The sequence below is a fragment of the Mytilus galloprovincialis genome, chromosome 9, assembly GCF_965363235.1.
Source record: "Mytilus galloprovincialis chromosome 9, xbMytGall1.hap1.1, whole genome shotgun sequence".
Classification (NCBI taxonomy): Eukaryota; Metazoa; Mollusca; class Bivalvia; order Mytilida; family Mytilidae; genus Mytilus; species Mytilus galloprovincialis.
The window spans coordinates 68,579,149-68,603,816 of record NC_134846.1 but is presented as its reverse complement, the minus strand read 5'-3'; the positions used below and the strand labels follow the sequence as shown (position 1 = coordinate 68,603,816).

General features: G+C 32.3%; 1 protein-coding gene across 1 annotated transcript; it reads right to left on the bottom strand.

Moving 5' to 3' along the window:
* Positions 1 to 3,671: 3,671 nt before the first annotated feature.
* On the bottom strand, positions 3,672 to 24,379 carry LOC143045757 (acetylcholinesterase-like). The gene is made up of 11 exons (XM_076218484.1): positions 24,083 to 24,379; positions 20,985 to 21,140; positions 17,246 to 17,408; positions 15,604 to 15,789; positions 13,844 to 14,052; positions 12,752 to 12,914; positions 11,671 to 11,849; positions 11,104 to 11,230; positions 9,637 to 9,799; positions 8,938 to 9,122; positions 3,672 to 6,755 (listed from the first exon to the last, which is right to left on the bottom strand). The coding sequence occupies exons 1-11, from the start codon at positions 24,317 to 24,319 to the stop codon at positions 6,604 to 6,606; spliced, it is 1,920 nt and encodes a 639-aa protein (XP_076074599.1). The 5' UTR covers positions 24,320 to 24,379; the 3' UTR covers positions 3,672 to 6,603.
* Between the last annotated feature and the right edge of the window lie 289 nt (positions 24,380 to 24,668).

The window sequence follows — 24,668 nt, the reverse complement described above, 5'->3', positions numbered from 1 at the left end:
TTATCGAAAGGTTTCCAGATTCGTTGGTCATTTTATATTTTTATTCCTTGGCTCTTAACTCTTCTTTATTGATTGTTGGTTTTTCAAGATTTAAGTTGGTCTCTCGCTGTAAGCTCTCTGTTTGTTCATCCTTAACCTAGGTTACATTGAGCTAGGTTACTATCACTTTGGTTCACATCCTGGATGGTCCCCTTCTCCGTCTGACCTGTGTTACTTGTCGGGGTGACACATATAACATTCTACTTTGGTGACTCTTTAAATCTCGACCATTTTTGCAAACTTTCCCATAAATACGTGTACACCTGTTTTCCAGATTAAAATGGAAATCAGAGGTTATGTTAATATGCTCAATACAATGCCGAATGAAATAAGGTTGGATGAGTCTTATGTCAATGCATTTATGTATATGCCAACGAAGCGTTTGAGGTACGTCAGATTGACCAACTAGAATTCTTCAAGAAAAACTTGTTTACTCTGCTAAACACAAACTTTATGATTGTTCGTAATTTAGTATTGAAAATCTGAACTCATTTGGGTTAACTTATATAGTATGATAACATCGGTAAGCGTTGGTGATGAAGTACTTATTGTTGTTGGTTGCTGCTACAATTGCCTAGACCCACCATTAAACCCATTAATGGAATAGATGTCACTCAGAACTATCTCTTATATATATTGAGTATATATTCTGACTTACTGTGTTTATCCAATAACCTTTGTGGTAGTGAATTACCTATTCCCTGGCCAGTTTAAAAAATTGTCAATACAATTTGTCCATTTAAATTGTACAATAGGTATTGTGATAGCTGTTATCAAAAGGTGGTCATTTCACTACCTGTAGATTTACCTGGTTGTTTTTGACAGAGCTAATTTAAATGACTGATAGCTAGCTTGCTTTCCTCATGTCCAATGTCCTGAAGAACGGACTATTCTATTTAGGTATGGGACATTTTACATTTAATACACAATTTGTTCTTTCTATTAAAGATATTTATTGTAAGATTATTTTTTTTGATACAATCACAAATAAATCATTGCTTGTAAATCCGACTTTCATAATGAAGAATAAATTAAGCACTAAAATTTCTATTCACTAAACCATTTGTACTTTTATTGATACAATGTATATTGAAAATAAATTTTTAACAGTAATTCCAATTGAAGTAGATCCTGAATATTAAATGAAACTTAGCACCACTACTATTCCATTTCAGGAATCGTAATATAACATGAAAATATATCCCATTAGAAAACACCAAGCCACACATAATTCATCTTGTAGAATTATTCACAATTAGATGGGTTATCCAAATAAATCCATATCAGGAATCAGCAACTTAAAATATATTCCACATTAAAACACCATGAAGCAAACATATATCTTTTTTTTTTAACTAAATTCACTGATTGAAATTTCCATCTCCACTGTTTAGAGACACAAAGAGAAATGGCTTAAAATGTCTCATATCTAAATAGAATAGTCTATTCAGGACATTGGTCATGATACATGAGGAAAGCAAGCTAGCTATCAGTCATTTAAATTTTACCTTTCAGTGATTTTTTTTTACTGGGTAGTTAAATGACCACCTATTGATAACCTCTCACAAAACCTATTGTACAAATTGTGTTGACAATTTTTTATCCAGGTAACACTGTAGGTATTATAATACCCCAAAGGTGATCAGATAGGCACAGTAAAACTCAATTTAAATGAATTAGAAGAGTACACTGTAGATCAAAATGACCTTTTTGTTGGAGTCTGTCATACTCCTCTAAAACATCATTACACAAAGTAACCAGGTCAAACACAAATTTCATTTCAGAAATGACACTTGAAGTAGGAGTTTTGTACCCTTTTTGTATTGCATTTGGTCAATCTCTCAATGATTCGACTGCACATAAAATTATATGGCTGTCAATTCATCCGTTTCTGAAATCTGGATATGGTAAGTTGGGGTACTGCAAAAAAAAACTACTATACTTTATTGGTTTCACATGAACTGTTTATATATGATGACTCTGCCATTTGTTCCATATATTTCTTGCTGTAATGTTTTCATAAGACGAATTGACACTCATATGGGACAAAATTCTCAAGTTGTAGCTTATAGAAAAAAGTAAAATCACAAAAATACTGAACTGGAAAGAAAATTCAAAACGGAAAATCCCTGATCAAATAGTTGCGTTCTTTTTGCAGCTTATCGTTAATTGTGTCAGAATAAGTTTAAAAGATGAAATTTTTATTATATTTAATGCTTATGTTTAATGCAATTTCTATTTGCACAAGCACCAATAACTGGTACAGAAAGTTCTTAGCAGAACGAAATTCAAACTGGATTTGTGACTTATTTTGACAATCAAATCAATGTATTTAAGCAATTACAGTAAAAAGTGTGAAAAACTGATATTAACAAGCAATTTTCTGTGTTTCAGAGCCACAATTTTCAACCAAAATGAAACTGAATCTCAATCTTTCACTCGTTGGGATAGGAATGTGTGTAGTTAATTCAGACATTATATGAAATAGTGGGGAATCTTAATACTTTCAATGAACTTTGTATGTCCAAGGATCACAACTACAGTAACAATTGTTAATCCAGAATAAGATTCAAACTGCATCTATATCTCTTGTGAAAGTAGTGTATGTTTGGTATCCATTCATTTAGACATTACAGAAAAGGGGACTAAAATTAATATTTCCAAAGGAATTTTCTTGGTCAAAGGATTGCAACTCTTGCCAAAAATGGATCATATCGTATGAAACTCTATGTAAATCTATATTTTCTTGTATTAGGACTATATAAAAAATTTCGAAAAAATAATTATTTAGGAACTACAGTAAGAATATCCAAGGAAAATTCCTGCAAAAATAACACTACAGGAACAAAACTCAAACTGGATCTGTAACTTCTTGTTATAGGACTTTCTTTTAAATATCAAATCAATTGAGTAAGGCGTTACAAAAAAGTTTGGATAGATGAATAGATGGATGGCTGTTAAACATCCAGTGCCAATAGTTTAGAAACCTGGTATGTAACGGCAACAGTCATATATCGATGTTCAATATATAACAAAAAGCACAAACCTACAAAAGTTTCAACTACAAATACAAAACTACAGAGGCTGGAGAGATTACTTCACATTTTTTGTTGGTGTTTATGCTAGATTTGTATTTTTGTTTGATTTTTTTAAGTCAGTTGTGTTGTATATCTGCAATGTATGTTTACACATTTTAAACTTATTATGTCTGCTTGGGTTTGCTCACAAAGTTTTTTTTAAATTAACGGAACTACAAACAACTGTTTACAAACAAGAGGATAGCTAGTTATACAACCAGGTGTAACCAACCATTTGTTTCTGGAAAATGCCTGTTACAAATCAGGAATATAGTAGCTGTTTTTCACTTATTATGTTGATAACTTTTGATTTGTCATTTTTTATGGATTTCTTTTTTTGATTTTGGCATTGAGTATTTTTATTCAATTTTTTTTCAAGGTGTTATGCAGTGGAATAGAAAAAAAAAATGTCTATATCCTTCCTATATTTGTTGCAAAGGGATAAAAATTTGTATAAAGGTAGCTCAGCATCATTAGGGTAACAGATGTATATAAGTATCATCATTGATTTCAATCACAGGGTTTTAAGTCAAATAGACAACAACATACAAATCATGAGATAGTAAAATTTATTTAAAGTAATTGATATGTTTTGTAGATATCTCATGTAAAAAAATCAACTTTTCCTTTTAGTAGAAAAAATATACAAAATGGGTGTTGATTACTATGATTGCATATTATGACATTATAACAACAATAAAACTGTGATATATATGATAAAATATTTATAGATTTAATGGAATGATTTGAACATATTCAATAGTTTTGCTATAAAGGATTTTTGTGTACATTATTGTTGTATTCTTAACTCTGTATTTCCCTTATTAAGGTAATTGTTATGGTATGTCAGACACTGAAAATGTATAATTCTTTCTACTGTTTCAGGTCATGTATATAACTGAACTAATGCCTAATAATGGACTATGATTACATAGTGTCTATTTCAAGTCTCAAACAAAAAACCTGAGAATAATATTGTGATATGTACATAGTATTATTTACATCATTAGAAAATTGATTATGCATTTAAACAGTACTACATATACTGTGTTACTATCTAAAAATAATTCTTAATAAATAATAAACCAACAACCCTGTAACATAACAGTGTAATACAGTACTGATAGCTTCTCAAACAGACAAGTATATATTTCAAAGTCTGAACCATCATAATTTTGTTTCAAAATAATAATTTTATTTGTATTTAACAACAAAAAGGTTGATTACTTGATTTTTGTATGCCTCATGTCCAGTGGTTATTAAAAAAAATCCCTGTCTTTAAAATTGTTTTTTACCTGTGGGGAAATTTTACTTTAATTAAGGTTTCAGTTATAAGACTTTTGAAAAAGATATCTTTTTAAAATCACGAAAGTACATATCTCAGCATAATGCATTTTATTCGTGTGGCTAAAGAAAATTTGATTTCAATCATTCATTCAATTTTATTTACCATCAAATGATTGCAAATCAAATTAAAATGCTTGTCATACCTCTCTCCTCTTCAACTAATAGTAAATTAATTTTAAGACAGATCTAACAATAACCTTTCGTCATCCCCTTATATGTAAATTTTGCTAACAATAACTTTCTGCATCATAATTATTTGAAATCAGATCTAATAATACATGTTTGTCATTTCATTTATATATATAACAATACAATGTAAACTTCAATCTACAGTACAATGATTATGTTAAGTACAGTCAACTCTAAATATCTCAAAATTGATGGCACTAACAAAAATATTTGATATAGCCGGAATTTTAAGAAATCAGGATTGAAAATATCTCAAATCTCTCTATAAGAGCAGGCATTGAATTGGAAAAAAATGAGATAATAAGAGTCAACTGCAAAAACTACATACAAATATGGCACATTTGTAACACAACACAACAATCAACTCTGACTGTATGACAATGGAAAAAGTATTGCCTAATAGTCAACAACAACAACAGAATCAAATATCCTTGAATATACATTTTTTCCTAAATCCATAGAAATTGGTATCAACAAAAATAAATGAATTTTGATGGTAATTTAAAATGGAATGTATGAAATAGAAAAGACATAAAATTACATGACTGTAAATTGGACAAACAAAGGTTAAACAAAATGACTGTTTAAAGATATATACATATTGCTACAGATTTGTAAACAAAACCTGACATTTAAAAGTACAACATTAAAAATATATTTTATATACAAAATTTACATGAAAATGTGTCTTCCAGGGAAGACATACAACCTGCTGCAGTTATTTGAGCCACAGACTCAGTGAAAGATAGACTTTCATAATAGGAATGTACAAATAGAAAAAAAAATGAAGATAAAAAATGTATCAGGATTGAATTTAAAAGAGTTTTATCAACAACAAAAATAGACACTTTTTCTCTATAGGATAGTTTTACATTTTAAGAATAAGAAATCTTAAGGGTTTATTGAACGATTAGAAAACAAGAATGTAATAATTTTTTGTAAAATATTTACTCATTTGGACAGAGAGGTGTTATAATACTGCAGTATTGCAGTATTACAGATGAAAGATGTGAAAAATCTGTTATGCCAGTAGGTAACAGAAATAGGGTATAGATTTTACAAATGAATTGTGAAATTTTCATTTAAACTCACTTTTCATAGTAAAAGAGGCTTGCAGTAGACAAAATAACATAATGATCATCAAAATAAAACAATGAATACTGAAAAGTGACTTTGATAAAATGTAATTAAGACAGTTTTATCAAGATTTAAAAAATAAATCTAGATTTGAGAAATATTTACATGGTAATATACATCTGATTACAAGTTGTAATTCTATTAAAATTTAAATTAGAATATTTTTTTATCTATAATTCTAATTTTCCAAACAAAATCAGCACTGACCAATACCAAAACAAACAAAAGTAAAACAATAAAATGCTAGTGATCAACTTACTAAGTTAATCAACCAAATAACTTCTTTACCAACTCCAATTCAGATAATATCTAACTATATAAATTGAGCATATGTGATTTCAAATCTTTGAGAAAGCTTGGTCTTTATCATGGTTAAAGTTGAATTTGTTCAAAGAACATAAAATTTTACAGAATTTACAAACAAATATTTGACACCTTAAGCTTTATGAACTAAAGCAAAATTACATACTGGCTTTGATAGTATTATTATGTACCGAAAATATATAAATTCAAGTTAAGAATTTGGTTATCAAGTTATATCATAAAATTATATTTTCCATGGAATGCCTGAAATTAGAGTATTTATGGAAGCTTTTGAGTCTACTGAAATCTGATTACAATCTAAAATGTGCTCCCAATGCACATTAGTAGGGATGCAAAAGCTGCACTTTAAATGCTTATAAATCAAAAAAATCAAGATATTTGACAAAGAAGATATATTATATATGTCAGTGACATTATACTTTTAAACTGTACATAATCTCATACACCAAAATTACAAATGAAAAGACAGAACCCTCATCTAAAACATCTATCAATAGTCCTTTGGCCTCCTCCTGTAAACTGCTATACATAATGAGAGCACTATAACTGATAATAGTACAGATAGACCTACTAAGGAGTATGTGGCTATCTGATAATTCTTCTGCTGGTCATCTGTACTGGACGAACCTGTATTCTTAATGACTGAAAAAGAAAAAAAAAATATTGGACCATAAATATAAGATGTCATGAAATATCATTTGTATGCAGTGAACAACAAAGAAATACCAAATTATTTCAAGATACACTAAAACTTTATCATAAGCTGGTTCTTGGCTGACTACTAACTTTGTTCATAGACAGCCAGTGAGATCCGATCTTTTGCAGCATCTGATAAGTCGTCCAATCAAATTATGTGTATTATACCGCACTTCACATTGTAAGCATGAAGTTTTTTTAATGCTACAAACGATGAAATGGTATCGCAAATCAGAAGGAATATCCTTTTTCCTTCCAGCAATGTTTTCAAACAACTTTTCAGAGGTTAAAATGTATTGTCCAAACTATAGCCTCAGCTAAAACAAGAGTGCACACACTGAAATGTCTCGCCTTCTTTACTTATCATTGATAATCATATTATGTTGATACTCCTAAATATAAAGCTTTATTACGACTGTCACATAAACTTAACATGAACCATGAAAATGAGGTCAAGGTCAGTTGAACCATATGCCAGACAGACATGTACAGCTAACAATGCTTCCATACAACAAATATAGTTAACCTATTGCTTATAGTTTAAGAAAATAGACCAAAACACAAAAACTTAACACTGAGCAATGAACCGTAAAAACCAGGTCAAGGTCAAATAAAACCTGCACGACTGACATATAGATCATAAAATATTTCCATACACCAAATATAGTTGACCTATGACATATAGTATTAGATAAAAAGACCAAAACTCAAAAACTTAACTTTGACCACTGAACCATGAAAATGAGGTCAAGGTCAGATGACATCTGCCCGCTAGACATGTACACCTTACAATCATTCCATACAACAAATATAGTAAACCTATTGCATAAAGTATGAGAAAAACAGACCAAAACACAAAAACTTAACTATAACCACTGAACCATGAAAATGAGGTCAAGGTCAGATGACACGTGCCAGTTGGACATGTACACCTTACAATTCTTCCATACACCGAATATACTATACCTATTGCTTATAGTATCTGAGATATGGATTTGACCACCAAAACTTAACCTTGTTCACTGATCCATGAAATGAGGTCGAGGTCAAGTGAAAACTGTCTGACGGGCATGAGGACCTTGCAAGGTACACACATATTAAATATAGTTATCCTATTACTTACAGTAAGAGAGAATTTAACTTTACAAAAAATCTGAACTTTTTTTTCAAGTGGTCACTGTACCATGAAAATGAGGTCAAGGACAATGGACATGTGACTGACGGAAACTTGGTAACATGAGGCATCTATATACAAAATATGAAGCATCCAGGTCTTCCACCTTATAAAATATATAGCTTTTAAGAAGTGAGCTAACACCGCCGCCGGATCACTATCCCTATGTCGAGCTTTTTGCAACAAAAGTTGCAGGCTCGACAAAAATCCATTTTGTATAAAGTCACATTGATGTGCCAAAATTATTCATGAAATTTTGTAGAATTTTATTTTAATGTCAAATTGATACCACTTTCGATATTTTTTCCTTTATATAATGCAACAGATTACTTTAATTTAGAATAAGAATGTATTTCATGCATTAATTAATGCTTTTCTATGCATCAGGAAACAAATTGTTCTGTTTGTTTACATGTTCTGATATTGTACGTTGCTATGTAACAAAGCATCGTCCAATCTCATTAAAATCTCCAGGGCAAAATTTTGCCCTACAAAATTGGGCCGTACCGGTTGTTTCAGTGTACAGTAGTACAAGTGGTTTCAGTTTAAACTTTATCATTGGTTTATTATGAGTGCAGTGTATATTTAGCTGGTATAACCAAGAAAATTGTCAACATTAAAAAATTTGTAATTTACTGCAACTGATAACATGTTTTGAATGTCTCAAAATCAACCATTTGGAAAGAAATCTGTATTTATTAATAAACATTGCCATCAAAAATAATATCTTATAAAGGCTGTCTTTATATAGAAAAGAATCGATAATTTTAAAGCATGTTTTAGTTGCTTACTTATCACTGTTAAACTGCTGACAATACATGAAGTCATTCTGATTCTGTTCAGTAGTTTCTGACAAAAGTATGTATAAACTTTTTGTTGGATAAGCAGACAGCAAGGTATGTTAATAAAGTCCAACTTCTAGGGGTATAACAACACTCTTTAATATAGACTTACAGTTAGGTCTGTTATAAAGCTGTGGAAAATATTTTCTCCAAAATCCATAATGATTTTGTCTATAGTTTATCAAATTACGAGACGTATTTCCTATCTCTAGATAGCTGTGATTGAAGTTATTATACTGTAACCAGGTAACATTTTTAAAATGAAGAACTGGGTCAAAAGTCTTTGGTGTAGGATTTCTGAAAAAAGATAATTACAGATTAAAACACAAGAACACTTTTATCTTTTAAAAGTAAGAAATCAAATTATTCATTAAAAAAAATGAATTGAAGACTCAACAACTAAAATGTGAATAATTTATTAAATAGGATTTTCCTCACCATGGCAAAGTCAACTAGGTACACAATAGGTTGTTTAATGGTAATTTATTTCAAAATATATTCAACATCTAATCAATTTCCTTAACACCTTGCATAAATGATTTGTTTAGTCATTTGTAAACTAGCAATTCAGAATAGATAAAGTAAAATAAATGTCTTGTAGTATATCTAATAAAAAAGTAATGTAAATTTATTGGATCTCTATATTAAAGTTTACTACTTTCAGTAATAATCATTACTGGTAATGTAAGTCATAGCTAATTGACTATCATACAACCTATGTAAGTTAAAACATTGACAAAAACTTACCCTGATGCAGTGAAGTTTGTCCACATACTAATCATATATTCACTGATATTTCACAAAAACTTACCCTGATGCAGTGAAGTTTGTCCACATACTAATCATATATTCACTCATATTTCTATCCTGATAATCATACTGTTGACGTGGGTATACTCCAAACAGGTCCTTGTAGGTCTGATTTATATATGGAAATCCAAACATATACTGTAATTCCTGTCCATGAGCTATACCTGTAATATTATGGATGTACTTCATAGCAAGGCATTACATACAATGTGTACAAGATTATTTTGATATTCTTATTGTACAAATTATGTTGCTTCCATAATTGAAGAAAAACTATTCAGAGTGTTTACAGCTTGACATATATTGTGTAGACACCTGTTTACTGTAAAGAGCTGTATATTGTACTCTACACCTTGACATATATTATGTAGACACCTGTTTACTGTAAAGAGCTGTATATTGTACTCTACACCTTGACATATATTGTGTAGACACCTGTTTACTGTAAAGAGCTGTATATTGTCCTCTACACCTTGACATATATTGTGTAGACACCTGTTTACTGTAAAGAGCTGTATATTGTCCTCTACACCTTGACATATATTGTGTAGACACCTGTTTACTGTAAAGAGCTGTATATTGTCCTCTACACCTTGACATATATTGTGTAGACACCTGTTTACTGTAAAGAGCTGTATATTGTCCTCTACACCTTGACATATATTGTGTAGACACCTGTTTACTGTAAAGAGCTGTATATTGTCCTCTACACCTTGACATATATTGTGTAGACACCTGTTTACTGTAAAGAGCTGTATATTGTCCTCTACACCTTGACATATATTGTGTAGACACCTATTTACTGTAAAGAGCTGTATATTGTCCTCTACACCTTGACATATATTGTGTAGACACCTGTTTTCTGTAAAGAGCTGTATATTGTCCTCTACACCTTGACATATATTATGTAGACACCTGTTTACTGTAAAGAGCTGTATATTGTCCTTTACACCTTTTTTGGCTACTATTAATTCAGATATTGCAAAGTTTTTAGTATTAATGTGAATACCGTATAGCGGGTTATTTTCAGGGGTATACAATTTTGAGATTTTCGTTGAATAAGGTTTACGGTTATTATTTTGGCAGATTTAAAACTTTAATCAATACCTCTGCATGTACACTTTTAAATTGGCAGAATTCATTTTGGTGATTGTGTTCTATCTGCGACAATAAGCGAAAATTTACAACCCATGAAAATAACCTGCTATAAGGTTATATGACTGGGTGAGTATCCCAATAACAAGAACTCTCATTCTGATATCTGATACAACAAAAACTTATCTGGCATTTGACTTCATTTTCCCAAAATTGTAATAATAAATGAAATGCATGCAAAAATTATAAATTTTCATTATTTGAGTTTTTTAGTTCTTGGCTCATTAATTTTTTACTACGGGGTAACTGATAATATTTATCTAAATTTTTTTTTAACCAAATAAATAGGCAAATAAAATGTTGATATACATACCTCTCCATGGTGGTTGATAATCATTCCATGAGTAATAGTTGAAGTTATAAACATATGTTTTATTGTGCTTGGCTTGCCCTTTCACCACTTCATCTAGACCTGTACCAAACATGTAGTCTGTCATCATCTATAACAAAAACCAGTAAGCCATTAATTAAAATGCAGGAGTTATCTCCCATTAATAGCCATTTCAGCAACAACAAAATATGACTAAACATACAAAATGTAAATTTAACAGGAGAATAGTTAGCAGTTATTGTCACGAAATATTCTTGTCAGTTTTTTGTTCAAATAAACTGCTGAAAACTCTAAGTTTCCATGTTTCATGCAAATATGAGCCAATGTCTCATGTGAAGATCAAGAATAACATATACTATCAAAATTCTTCATCAACATTTACTTCAGATTCATAAATATTGTATGGATATAACCATGAATTAAGATGTTAACAAAATGTAAAATTATCATAGGCTTTTATGTAGAATTTGGCAAAACCAAGATATCAATTATTAACAAATACATTTTTTTTTCTCACATCAATCTGCCATAATCAGGGGTCCTACTTACATCCATTAACATCTGTCTGATCATAGATTTATTTCCTGGCTGTGGCCACCATGTATACTCAAACTCTAAAGCATCTTTTGTGTTGAATAAATCTTCCACATTTCTATCAGTCAGAAATTCATTTATGATGTTACCGAATTTGTTACTCTCAATTCCTTCTTCTAAATCTCTTACATTAGCTGTAAAGATAGATATTTTTTTTTAATTTATTTCTTAATTTTAAATTTTAATTTTTAATTAGTAAAAACAAGCATTCAGAATTTCATTTCTTTACTTTTAATCATATTCTGAAAATATTTTCATCAACTTGGAGTTTATCTTAAAAGAATGTTTACTATATTGCTATAACTCTGAAAAAAACAATATAAGCTATTGTTAACAATATATTCAAATATTCAGTCTATGTATTGTCTGTAAACATCCAGATTTTTTTCTAAATACAATGTATATAATTGAATTTTTTCATTTTTGAAAAGCCCCATCCATGGTTGTCTCATGTCATATCTTTATGTTTAGTGTCATTTGCAGAATTGAATATTGAAAGTAGATCTTATTTTTTAGTGTAAATTGACATTGCGATAAGACGTGTCACGGTACTTGTCTATCCAAAATTCATGTATTTGGTTTTGATGTTATATTTGTTATTCTCGTGGGATTTTGTCTGATGCTTGGTCCGTTTCTGTGTGTGTTAGTTACATTGTTGTGTTTTGTCGTTGTTCTCTCTTATATTTATGCGTTTCCGTCAGTTTTAGTTTGTTACCCCGATTTTGTTTTTTGTCCATGGATTTATGAGTTTGAACAGCGGTATACTACTGTTGCCTTTATTTGAAATTAGTTTAGGTTTTTTTACAAACTTTTTTAGAATTGTGGTGATTCAGACCTAGACATATTGTATAAAACATCTGTCTACTGTTGAAGACCATATTGTATACTGAACTTAGATGTGTTTTTAGTGTTGTTTGAGTACTGTCTCGTTCATTTATAGGCTCATCTCAATATATATTCGTTAAAATAGTAAAACTTAATGTTAATTGTCTCTGTCAATTTAACATACAAACGGACGGCCAACAAAAACACTCACGTATAAAATATGATCCATCATCCTTATTGAGCCCCGCCATAACTTCAAATAATTTGAATCTTTCTTGACTTCTCATTGATCTTGGAGTTTCAGGAAGGAAAGCCCACATAGCTCCCTGTCCAATGTCTACAACTGGTCCCCAGGGATTTCCTACTGATGCTGGCTACAACAGAGAAGAAATAACTCATATTATATTCTGGATACTGTACATTCATTATTATTTTTGCCATACCAATTTGCACGCATTTCATGGGTGGAGGTGAACCACAAATTAAAATGTTCAACTAAAAACAAATTTCTAGACTTAAATGCAAATCTGGGTAAAACCATAAAATTAAATATCCAAGAAAATATGATTCACTCCTCAATCTATGAAAAATAAAGGAAACCAAAGTATTCCTTTTCCCATGTGTTAAAATTTTGTGTGTGTTATATGTGTTGTAAAGTCAAAACCTGTTGGAAGTTTCCTTTATGGAATTGCATACATCATTGAACAATTAAGCCGCTAGTTTTCTTGATTGAAGCATTTCATACAGTATGGGGTTTTCTCATTGTTGAAGGCTGAAAAGTTGCCTATAATTGCTTACATCCACTTTATTTGAACTTTGATGGATTGTTGTCTCATCAACCATCATACCACATACATCTCCTTATTTTTTAAATGATTGTTTTAGGCTCCCAATATATAAAAATTCATCTATGCCAATAATTATAGATTATCGTTGATCATCTCAATGAGAAAGGCAATCGAGTTGAGATGACCAATGATGATCTGTTTATCGCTATTTTTACTATGACGATGTTGTCAATTTCATGTCAATTTTGCTAGGAACGCCACGTGCTTGCTTTGTTTTCTAGCGATAATTTTCTATCTCAAGCGAGTAGCATGATATGATAAATTATCACAAAAAGAGATCAAAGGAAAATGCACAAAATAGGGATAATGAGAAATATTTGTTTTAATGACAATATCACTGACATATTATAAGTGTCAGAACTTTATACACCAGCAGGTTAATCCAAACTCATTTACCCTTATTCATCATTATTCAGGGTTTTTAATTTGAAAAGTTATTTTTTATAAGAATATACCTTCAGTCTAACCAATGATGAGGCGTTTACAATTTCATCAGCTGTTCTAGATACTTGTAGACAGTTAACCAATCTAGACATGTCTCCAGTAGGACAACCTATTTCCATTGCTAAATCTATAGCATAGGACTTGGCATCATCGTTAGACTTTATAATGGCCCATTCACTAAGATCAGATCCACTCTGCATAATAGCTCTCACAAATAATCCTAAAATAAAAAACAACTCTTTAAAATATCTAGATAGATGTATCACAAGAGTGCACACGCTGAAATGGCTTGCCTTCTATACTATCATTGATATTATGTTGATAGTCCTATGTATAAAGCTAAGCTTTATTACAACTGTCACATAAACTTAACATTAACCAAGATAACTAAACAAAGACCAATGAACCTTGAAAATGAGGTCAAGGTCAGATGAACCATGCCAGACAGACATGTATAGCTAACAATGCTTCTATACAACATATATAGTTGACCCATTACTTATAGTTTAAGAAAAATAGATCAAAACACAAAAACTTAATACTGTGCAATGAACCGTGAAAATGAGGTCACGGTCAAATAAAACCTGCGCGACTGACATAAAGATCATAAAATATTTCCATACACCAAATATAGTTGACCTATGGCATATAGTATTAGATAAAAAGACCAAAACTCAAAAACTGAACTTTGACCACTGAACCATGAAAATGAGGTCAAGGTCACATGACATCTGCCCGCTAGACATGTACACCTTACAATCATTCCATACAACAAATATAGTAGACCTATTGCATATAGTATGAGAAAAACAGATCAAAACACAAAAATTTAACTATAACCACTGAACCATGAAAATGAGGTCAAGGTCAGATGACACCTGCCAGTTGGACATGTACACCTTACAGTCCTTCCATACACCGAATATACTAGCCCTATTGCTTATAGTATCTAAGATATGGACTTGACCACCAAAACTTAACCTTGTTCACTGATCCATGAAATGAGGTCGAGGTCAAGTGAAAACTGTATGACAGACATGAGCACCTTGCAAGGTACACACATATCAAATATAGTTATCCTATTACTTATAATAAGAGAGAATTAAACATTACAAAAAAATTGAACTTTTTTTTTCAAGTGGTCACTGACCCATGAAAATGAGGTCAAGGACATTGGACATGTGACTGACGGAAACTTCGTAACATGAAGCATCTATAAACAAAGTATGAAGCATCCAGGTCTTCCACTTTCTAAAATATAAAGCTTTTAAGAAGTGAGCTAATGCCGCCGCCGCCAGATCACTATCCCTATGTCGAGCTTTCTGCAACAAAAGTTGCAGGCTCAACAATTATAATGAATACAAACAATTTCAGGTTTTTAATGTTTTAGGTGGATTTTGTGTTGCGCAGTCTTTCACTTTCTATATTATCTTTGTGTACTGTTTTTGTGTGTTTGTCTTTTCTGTTTTTAAGCCATGGCGTTGTCAGTTTTATTTCTGTCTTTTTCATGAGTTTGAATGTCCCTTTTCTATCCTTTGCCTCCCTTTTAAGAATGAATGTGTGCTGTAATATATTTAACTTTCTTACACAATTATAAAAATCTTTTAATTATAATTAACAGCAGGTCTATCTGCCTTTATTACACATCCTTTCAAAGCTAAGGGCTTTTGGTTTATAATTTTCCATAGTAATGTTATTTTCAGAAGTCTTTGTAGTAACTTTTGGAATGAAAATTGATAAAAGTAATAAAATATGACAAATATGTATATACTGTTAGATCTTGGAGACAATAGATGAAGTCCAACACAAGCTGCTCCAGTACTTTGTCCAGCAATTGTAACTAAATTAGGATTTCCACGAAATGCTTCTATATTCTCTTTAACAAACTCCAATGCTCTTATTTGATCCCACATCCCATAATTTCCCCATGAATCTCTAGAATTGGTGCTCAGAAATCCTAAAAAATAAACAAAATATTATCATAAACATATATATCCCACATTCCATAATTTCTCTTTTAATCTCTAGAATTAGTTCACATTTGGCTAAAAGATCTTTTCCGATTAAGTGCATTTCCTGATCATATTGTTTTCATTGTGCATTCTTCTCTATACCATTAAATTTCATATCACTGGGATAAAAAAGGGGCAGCTTGACTTGAGTATTCAAGTTAAACCTTGAAAATTGTCATTTGCCTGCCACAAGTTAGAGATCATATAATATCGAGTTTTTTATTATTATTGTACTTTTTATGCCCCATTTAGGGGCATTATGTTTTCTGGTCTGTGCGTCCGTTCGTCCGTCTGTTCGTTCGTCCGTTCGTCCGTCTGTCCCGCTTCAGGTTAAAGTTTTTGGTCGAGGTAGTTTTTGATGAAGTTGAAGTCCAATCAACTTGAAACTTAGTACACATGTTCCTTATGATATGATCTTTCTAATTTAAATGCCAAATTAGAGTTTTGACCCCAATTTTACGGTTCACTGAACATAGAAAATGATAGTGCAAATTTCAGGTTAAAGTTTTTGGCTTCAGGTTAAAGTTTTTGGTCAAGGTAGTTTTTGATGAAGTTGAAGTCCAATCAACTTGAAACTTAGTATACATGTGCCCTATGATATGATCTTTCTAATTTAAATGCCAAATTAGAGTTTTGACCCCAATTTTACGGTTCACTGAACATAGAAAATGATAGTGCAAATTTCAGGTTAAAGTTTTTGGTCAAGGTAGTTTTTGATGAAGTTGAAGTCCAATCAACTTGAAACTTAGTATACATGTGCCCTATGATATGATCTTTCTAATTTAAATGCCAAATTAGAGTTTTGACCCCCAATTTTACGGTTCACTGAACATAGAAAATGATAGTGCAAATTTCAGGTTAAAGTTTTTGGTCAAGGTAGTTTTTGATGAAGTTGAAGTCCAATCAACTTGAAACTTAGTATACATGTGCCCTATGATATGATCTTTCTAATTTAAATGCCAAATTAGAGTTTTGACCCCAATTTTACGGTTCACTGAACATAGAAAATGATAGTGCAAATTTCAGGTTAAAGTTTTTGGTCAAGGTAGTTTTTGATAAAGTAGAAGTCCAATCAACTTGAAACTTAGTATACATGTTTCCTTTGATAAGATCATTCTAATTTTAATGCCAAATTAGAGAATTTATTCCAATTTCACAGTCCTTTAAACATAGAAAATGATAGTGTGAGTGGGGCATCCGTGTACTGTGGACACATTCTTGTTTGTTATTTTTTTTATTGCATAGATGTTTACCCAATACTCCTTTTAAATATATGCAGAATTTGTTACTGGGAATCTCCATTTTCTACAGTTACAGTTGTGTGTGAATGTGTATTTATAACACTTAAAAAAGTAGTATCAATAAAGGATTGATCAGAATATATTATTCACAAAGAATTACCAAGTGGTCCAAGCCTATAATTAAAGGTGACAACTACTATCTTTCTCTCTGTCAGAAAAACACCAGGATATTGTTGTGATGCTCCAACAACAAAGCCACCACCGTGTATAAACACCATGACAGGATACAATGTAGGACTGTTGCTGGGAATCTCATCTGTATCCTATAAAACATAAATATTTCACTAGTTAAATACTCTAGGATACTGTTGTTATGCTCCGACAACAAAGCCATCCCCATGTATAAACACCATGACAGGATACAATGTAGGACTGTTGCTGGGAATCTCATCTGTATCCTGTAAAACAGAAATAATTCACTAGTTAAATACTCTAGGATACTGTTGTGATGCTCCGACAACAAAGTCACCACCGTGTATAAACACCATAACAAGATACAATATCGGACTGTTGCTGGGAATCTCATCTGTATCCTGTAAAACAGAAACAATTCACTAGTTAAATACTCTAGGATACTGTTGTGATGCTCCAACAACAAAGCCACCACCGTGTATAAACACCATAACAGGATACAATGTAGGACTGTTGCTGGGAATCTCATCTGTATCCTGTAAAACAGAAATAATTCACTAGTTAAATACTCTAGGATACTGTTGTGATGCTCCGACAACAAAGCCACCACCATGTATAAACACCATAACAGGATACAATGTAGGACTGTTGCTGGGAATCTCATCTGTATCCTGTAAAACAGAAATAATTCACTAGTTAAATACTCTAGCATACTGTTGTGATGCTCCGACAACAAAGCCACCACCGTGTATAAACACCATAACAGGATACAATGTAGGACTGTTGCTGGGAATCTCATCTGTATCCTGTAAAACAGAAATAATTCACTAGTTAAATACTCCAGGATACTGTTGTGATGCTCCGACAACAAAGTCACCACCGTGTATAAACACCATAACAAGATACAATATCGGACTGTTGCTGGGAATCTCATCTGTATCCTGTAAAACAGAAACAATTCACTAGTTAAATACTCTAGGATACTGTTGTGATGCTCCGACAACAAAGTCACCACCGTGTATAAACACCATAACAAGATACAATATCAGACTGTTGCTGGGAATCTCATCTGTATCCTGTAAAAACAGAAACAATTCACTAGTTAAATACTCTAGGATACTGTTGTGATGCTCTGATAACAAAGCCACCACCGTGTATAAACACCATAACAGGATACAATGTAGGACTGTTGCTGGGAATCTCATCTGTATCCTGTAAAACAGAAATAATTCACTAGTTAAATACTCCAGGATACTGTTGTGATGCTCCAACAACAAAGTCACCACCGTGTATAAACACCATAACAAGATACAATATCGGACTGTTGCTGGGAATCTCATCTGTATCCTGTAAAACAGAAACAATTCACTAGTTAAATACTCTAGCATACTGTTGTGATGCTCCGACAACAAAGCCACCACCGTGTATAAACACCATAACAAGATACAATATCGGACTGTTGCTGGGAATCTCATCTGTATCCTGTAAAACAGAAACAATTCACTAGTTAAATACTCTAGGATACTGTTGTGATGCCCCGACAACAAAGTCACCACCGTGTATAAACACCATAACAAGATACAATATCAGACTGTTGCTGGGAATCTCATCTGTATCCTGTAAAAACAGAAACAATTCACTAGTTAAATACTCTAGCATACTGTTGTGATGCTCCGACAACAAAGCCACCACCGTGTATAAACACCATAACAGGATACAATGTAGGACTGTTGCTGGGAATCTCATCTGTATCCTGTAAAACAGAAATAATTCACTAGTTAAATACTCTAGCATACTGTTGTGATGCTCCAACAACAAAGCCACCACCGTGTATAAACACCATAACAGGATACAATGTAGGACTGTTGCTGGGAATCTCATCTGTATCCTGTAAAACAGAAATAATTCACTAGTTAAATACACCAGGATACTGTTGTGATGCTCCGACAACAAAGCCACCACCGTGTATAAACACCATGACAGGATACAATGTAGGACTGTTACTGGGAATCTCATCTGTATCCTATAAAACATAAATAATTCACTAGTTAAATACTCTAGGATACTGTTGTGATGCTCCGACAATAAAGCCACCCCCGTGTATAAACACCATGACAGGATACAATGTAGGACTGTTGCTGGGAATCTCATCTGTATCTTGTAAAACAGAAATAATTCACTAGTTAAATACTCCAGGATACTGTTGTGATGCTCCGACAACAAAGTCACCATCGTGTATAAACACCATGACAGGATACAATGTAAATGTAGGACTGTTGTTGGGAATCTCATCTGTATCCTGTAAAACAGAAATAATTCACTAGTTAAATACTCCAGGATACTGTTGTGATGCTCCGACAACAAAGCCACCACCGTGTATAAACACCATAACAGGATACAATGTAGGACTGTTGCTGGGAATCTCATCTGTATCCTGTAAAACAGAAATAATTCACTAGTTAAATACACCAGGATACTGTTGTGATGCTCCGACAACAAAGTCACCACCGTGTATAAACACCATAACAAGATACAATATCGGACTGTTGCTGGGAATCTCATCTGTATCCTGTAAAACAGAAACAATTCACTAGTTAAATACTCTAGGATACTGTTGTGATGCTCCGACAACAAAGTCACCACCGTGTATAAACACCATAACAAGATACAATATCAGACTGTTGCTGGGAATCTCATCTGTATCCTGTAAAAACAGAAACAATTCACTAGTTAAATACTCTAGCATACTGTTGTGATGCTCCGACAACAAAGCCACCACCGTGTATAAACACCATAACAGGATACAATGTAGGACTGTTGCTGGGAATCTCATCTGTATCCTGTAAAACAGAAATAATTCACTAGTTAAATACTCTAGCATACTGTTGTGATGCTCCAACAACAAAGCCACCACCGTGTATAAACACCATGACAGGATACAATGTAGGACTGTTACTGGGAATCTCATCTGTATCCTATAAAACATAAATAATTCACTAGTTAAATACTCTAGGATACTGTTGTGATGCTCCGACAACAAAGCCACCACCGTGTATAAACACCATGACAGGATACAATGTAGGACTGTTGCTGGGAATCTCATCTGTATCTTGTAAAACAGAAATAATTCACTAGTTAAATACTCCAGGATACTGTTGTGATGCTCCGACAACAAAGTCACCACCGTGTATAAACACCATGACAGGATACAATGTTAATGTAGGACTGTTGTTGGGAATCTCATCTGTATCCTGTAAAACAGAAATAATTCACTAGTTAAATACTCCAGGATACTGTTGTGATGCTCCGACAACAAAGCCACCACCGTGTATAAACACCATAACAGGATACAATGTAGGACTGTTGCTGGACATCTCATCTGTATCCTATAAAACATAAATAAGTCACTAGTTAAATACTCCAGGATACTGTTGTGATGCTCCGACAACAAAGCCACCACCGTGTATAAACACCATAACAGGATACAATGTAGGACTGTTGCTGGACATCTCATCTGTATCCTATAAAACATAAATAAGTCACTAGTTAAATACACCAGGATACTGTTGTGATCCTGACTTAAGATCACATAACACTCAGATCTACATGTTCATTGTTCACTAAATATGCATTTTGAGTCTGTTTTATTTTCTTTATTCAATCTTAAACATTTACAGATCTTGTTATAAAAGCCAAACTATACTTACATGAGGTACAAATATGTTCATGTATAGACAGTCTTCACTGACATTTTGTTTGTTGAATCCTGGGACAGTTTCTTTGACATGCCACATATGTTGTGGGCATGCTGGTCTATAATAACTGGCATCCCAAGTCCCTGACCAACTTGGTTTATCTGGTCTCTGTAAAATTTAAAAGTAACACTTACATTTTTTCTGTGTCTTAACATTCAGTACAATGTATTATATAACCATAGAATTATAATTGATTAAGTTAAAGTGCAAGCTTGTGTTAAATTAACTTAAATCATATTTTTGACAACTTATTTTTTTTTTACAAATAAAGGGTATTTTTTGTTTAATTCCATTTGTTTCATCTTTGCCATATATACATGTACATTGTATAAGGGAATATAAAGCAAATAACAAGAACAAATTAACTTTTAAATAGGAATGTGACAGTCAATGTGTTCTGATCTTACCTGATTTGTAGTGCATCACGAGTCCTGTAACCCTAGTTTTTATTTTTATTTTCTGAAACACATTAAAGGAGGTGTCTTCTCCTATTCTATCTTAAAATTCTATCTTAAGTTTTGTGTTTATCACCAAAATATTGTGTTTTGCGTGTGAATGTAGAATCTATACATAACATAATTAACCTGTGGTTTGATCATATACATGTATATGTTACAGGGAATTTGTATAATCAGTGATTATGTAGAATCCCTGAAATTTTCAGGGACTTATGTACATGTATAATCACTAGAAAAAACATCAGGGATTATACATAATAACTGAAATGAAGGAATAGTAAATTAAAATGTTAAACACAATACATTAACATAATATGCTTCACATCTATTTTTTACCACAATATCCACATTTTAGAAAAAACATTCTCTATGCTATTTTTGGCCATACAATATCCTTTTTCAACTTTTGGTGAACAATTACCATTATGTTTTTTGGGATTCCCTTTCCCTTTTTACCCTGTGGAATTGCTATGAGAATATTTCACCAAATGCAAGCTCCCTCTAAAATTTTGTTCTAATTGTCAATTCTTAGTTTTTCTATATATTTAGATGCGTAAGTTCTCTCTGTTTGAATTTCTTGTTCATTTGGACAAAAATAAACACAAAAAAAAAACCAGCTGTTCTATACTATAATCTTCTTCACCATTTGTTTTATATGTACCACAAATAACATGCTCTGTTGATTTACAAATAGAAAATGAATATCCATTTGACACTGGCTTTTAATAAACAAACAATACATATAAAGGGAATCTTGATATTATTAATTTTGAAGTCTTCAACTTTATCTCGAAACTCTGTGTTGGTTATATCTTTAAGACCATCCTCTGTGTTCAAAAGCAAAATAATTTCATCTGGCAAGGAAAATAAAAGTAAAAAATGATAATATGTCTATATCTATTAATTTTTTTATCAAACAAAGGATCCTTAAATTATTCACAATCCCTGAAATTATATTAGGGAATTGGTAGAAATTATTAAAATGTTCAGTGTTTATGTAAAATCACTGGTCATTTTCAGGGATTATATATAATTACTAATGATCTTAGTGATTCTACATATTCCCTGAACAAGAGTGCACACGCTGAAATGTCTCGCCTTCTTTACTAATCATTCATATTATGTTGATAGACCTAAATATAAAGCTTTATTACAACTGTCACATAAACTCAACATTAACCAAGAAACGAAACATTGATCAATGAACCATGAAAATGAGGTCAAGGTCAGATGAACCATGCCAAGCAGACATGTACAGCTAACAATTCTTCAATACAACAAATATAGTTGACTTATTGCTTATAAATTAAGAAAAACAGACCAAAACACAAACACTTAACACTTAGCAATGGACCGTGAAAATGAGGTCATGGTCAAATAAAACCTGCGTAACAGACTTATAGATCATAAAATATTTCCATACACCAAATATAGTTGACCAAATGCATAAAGTATTAGAAAAATAGACCAAAACTCAAAAACTCAACTTTGACCACTGAACCATGAAAATGAGGTCAAGGTCAGATGACACCTGTCAGCTAGACATGTACACCTTACAATCATTCCATACACCAAATATAGTAGACCTATTGCATATAGTATAAGAAAAACAGACCAAAACACAAAAACTTAACTATAACCACTGAACCATGAAAATGAGGTCAAGGTCAGATGACACCTGCCAGTTGGACATGAACACCTTACAGTCCTTCCATACACTGAATATACAAGACCTATTGCTTATAGTATCTGAGATATGGACTTGACCACCAAAACTTAACCTTGTTCACTGATCCATGAAATGAGGTCGAGGTCAAGTGAAAACTGTCTGACGGGCATGAGGACCTTGCAAGGTACGCACATACCAAATATAGTTATCCAACTACTTATAATAAGAGAGAATTTAACATTACAAAAAATCTTAACTTTTTTTTGAAGTAGTCACTGAACCATGAAAATGAGGTCAAGGACATTGGACATGTGACTGACAGAAAGTTCGTAACATGAGGCATCTATTTACAAAGTATGAAGCGTCCAGGTCTTCTACCTTCTAAAATATAAAGCTTTTAAGAAGTTAGCTAACGCCGCCGCCGTAGCCGCCGCCGCCGTAGCCGCCGCCGGATCACTATCCCTATGTCGAGCTTTCTGCAACAAAAGTTGCAGGCTCGACAAAAATCAGGGATTCAACATAATCCCTGATTACACAAAGTCACTGTAACATATATATGTCCTTTTCATAGACAAACATCCCAGTCAACACTTATATCAGGATTGACTTACCTATTCATTGTTTTAAATGTTTTCGTCCTGAATGTCCTAGAAATATTTGCCACTGGACATAGAGCAATCAACAATCAATCAACCTATATTTACCATCGGTTTGTGTACATTACAGTCATGACAGTATTCACTTATGAAAATTCTACAGTAGCATAATAGACTTCTACTTTTATCAAGGTTCTTAATAAGGAATTAGTGTATAACTGTCAAATATGGTTGTGTTAATCACTCAAGACAAACCAGCGCACCTGTGTGTTAGCTTACAGCTACGAATTTATAAAAAAAATAATGGTCCTTGGTTATATCACTTACATTAAAACGGAACTCTCTGCGCCAGTCTAGATATTGTGTAAGTCTTTTCGCATATGGGATACCAAGGAATATATTAATTCTTCTGTTGTCATATCTTGAATAGTGAGAGGGAATGCTGAAACCTCTCACTGAGCCATGGCGTGTGCTGACTACGACCTGATCCTCATAAGAATATTTTACTAAACAGCACAATAGGATACATATCAGGGGCAACGTAGCCCCGTGATATTGTATCATTTTGCATTTAACTGTTTTACACCTTCGTTTACATTCCAAAACAGGAAGTCATCATCACGTGACACAGGTGCAAAAATAAGGGGAGACAATCTCATAATGATACTTTTTACCATACCTCATGATCTGTCGCCCGTTAACTTGTAAAACAAATGTTTTTGTCCTAACAAGATTTTAGCCTTAATTTGTAACGTATACCAATACAGAAACAAGTCCAACTTTTCCCCAAGGAAAATTGATATCACAGATTTTTATGATCTTTTATGATTATTACAAATGTTCCGGCTTTCTCAATTCTGATATTGATTAGTTTTAAAGAATGTCTTGAGAAATAAAAGATATATATAAAACT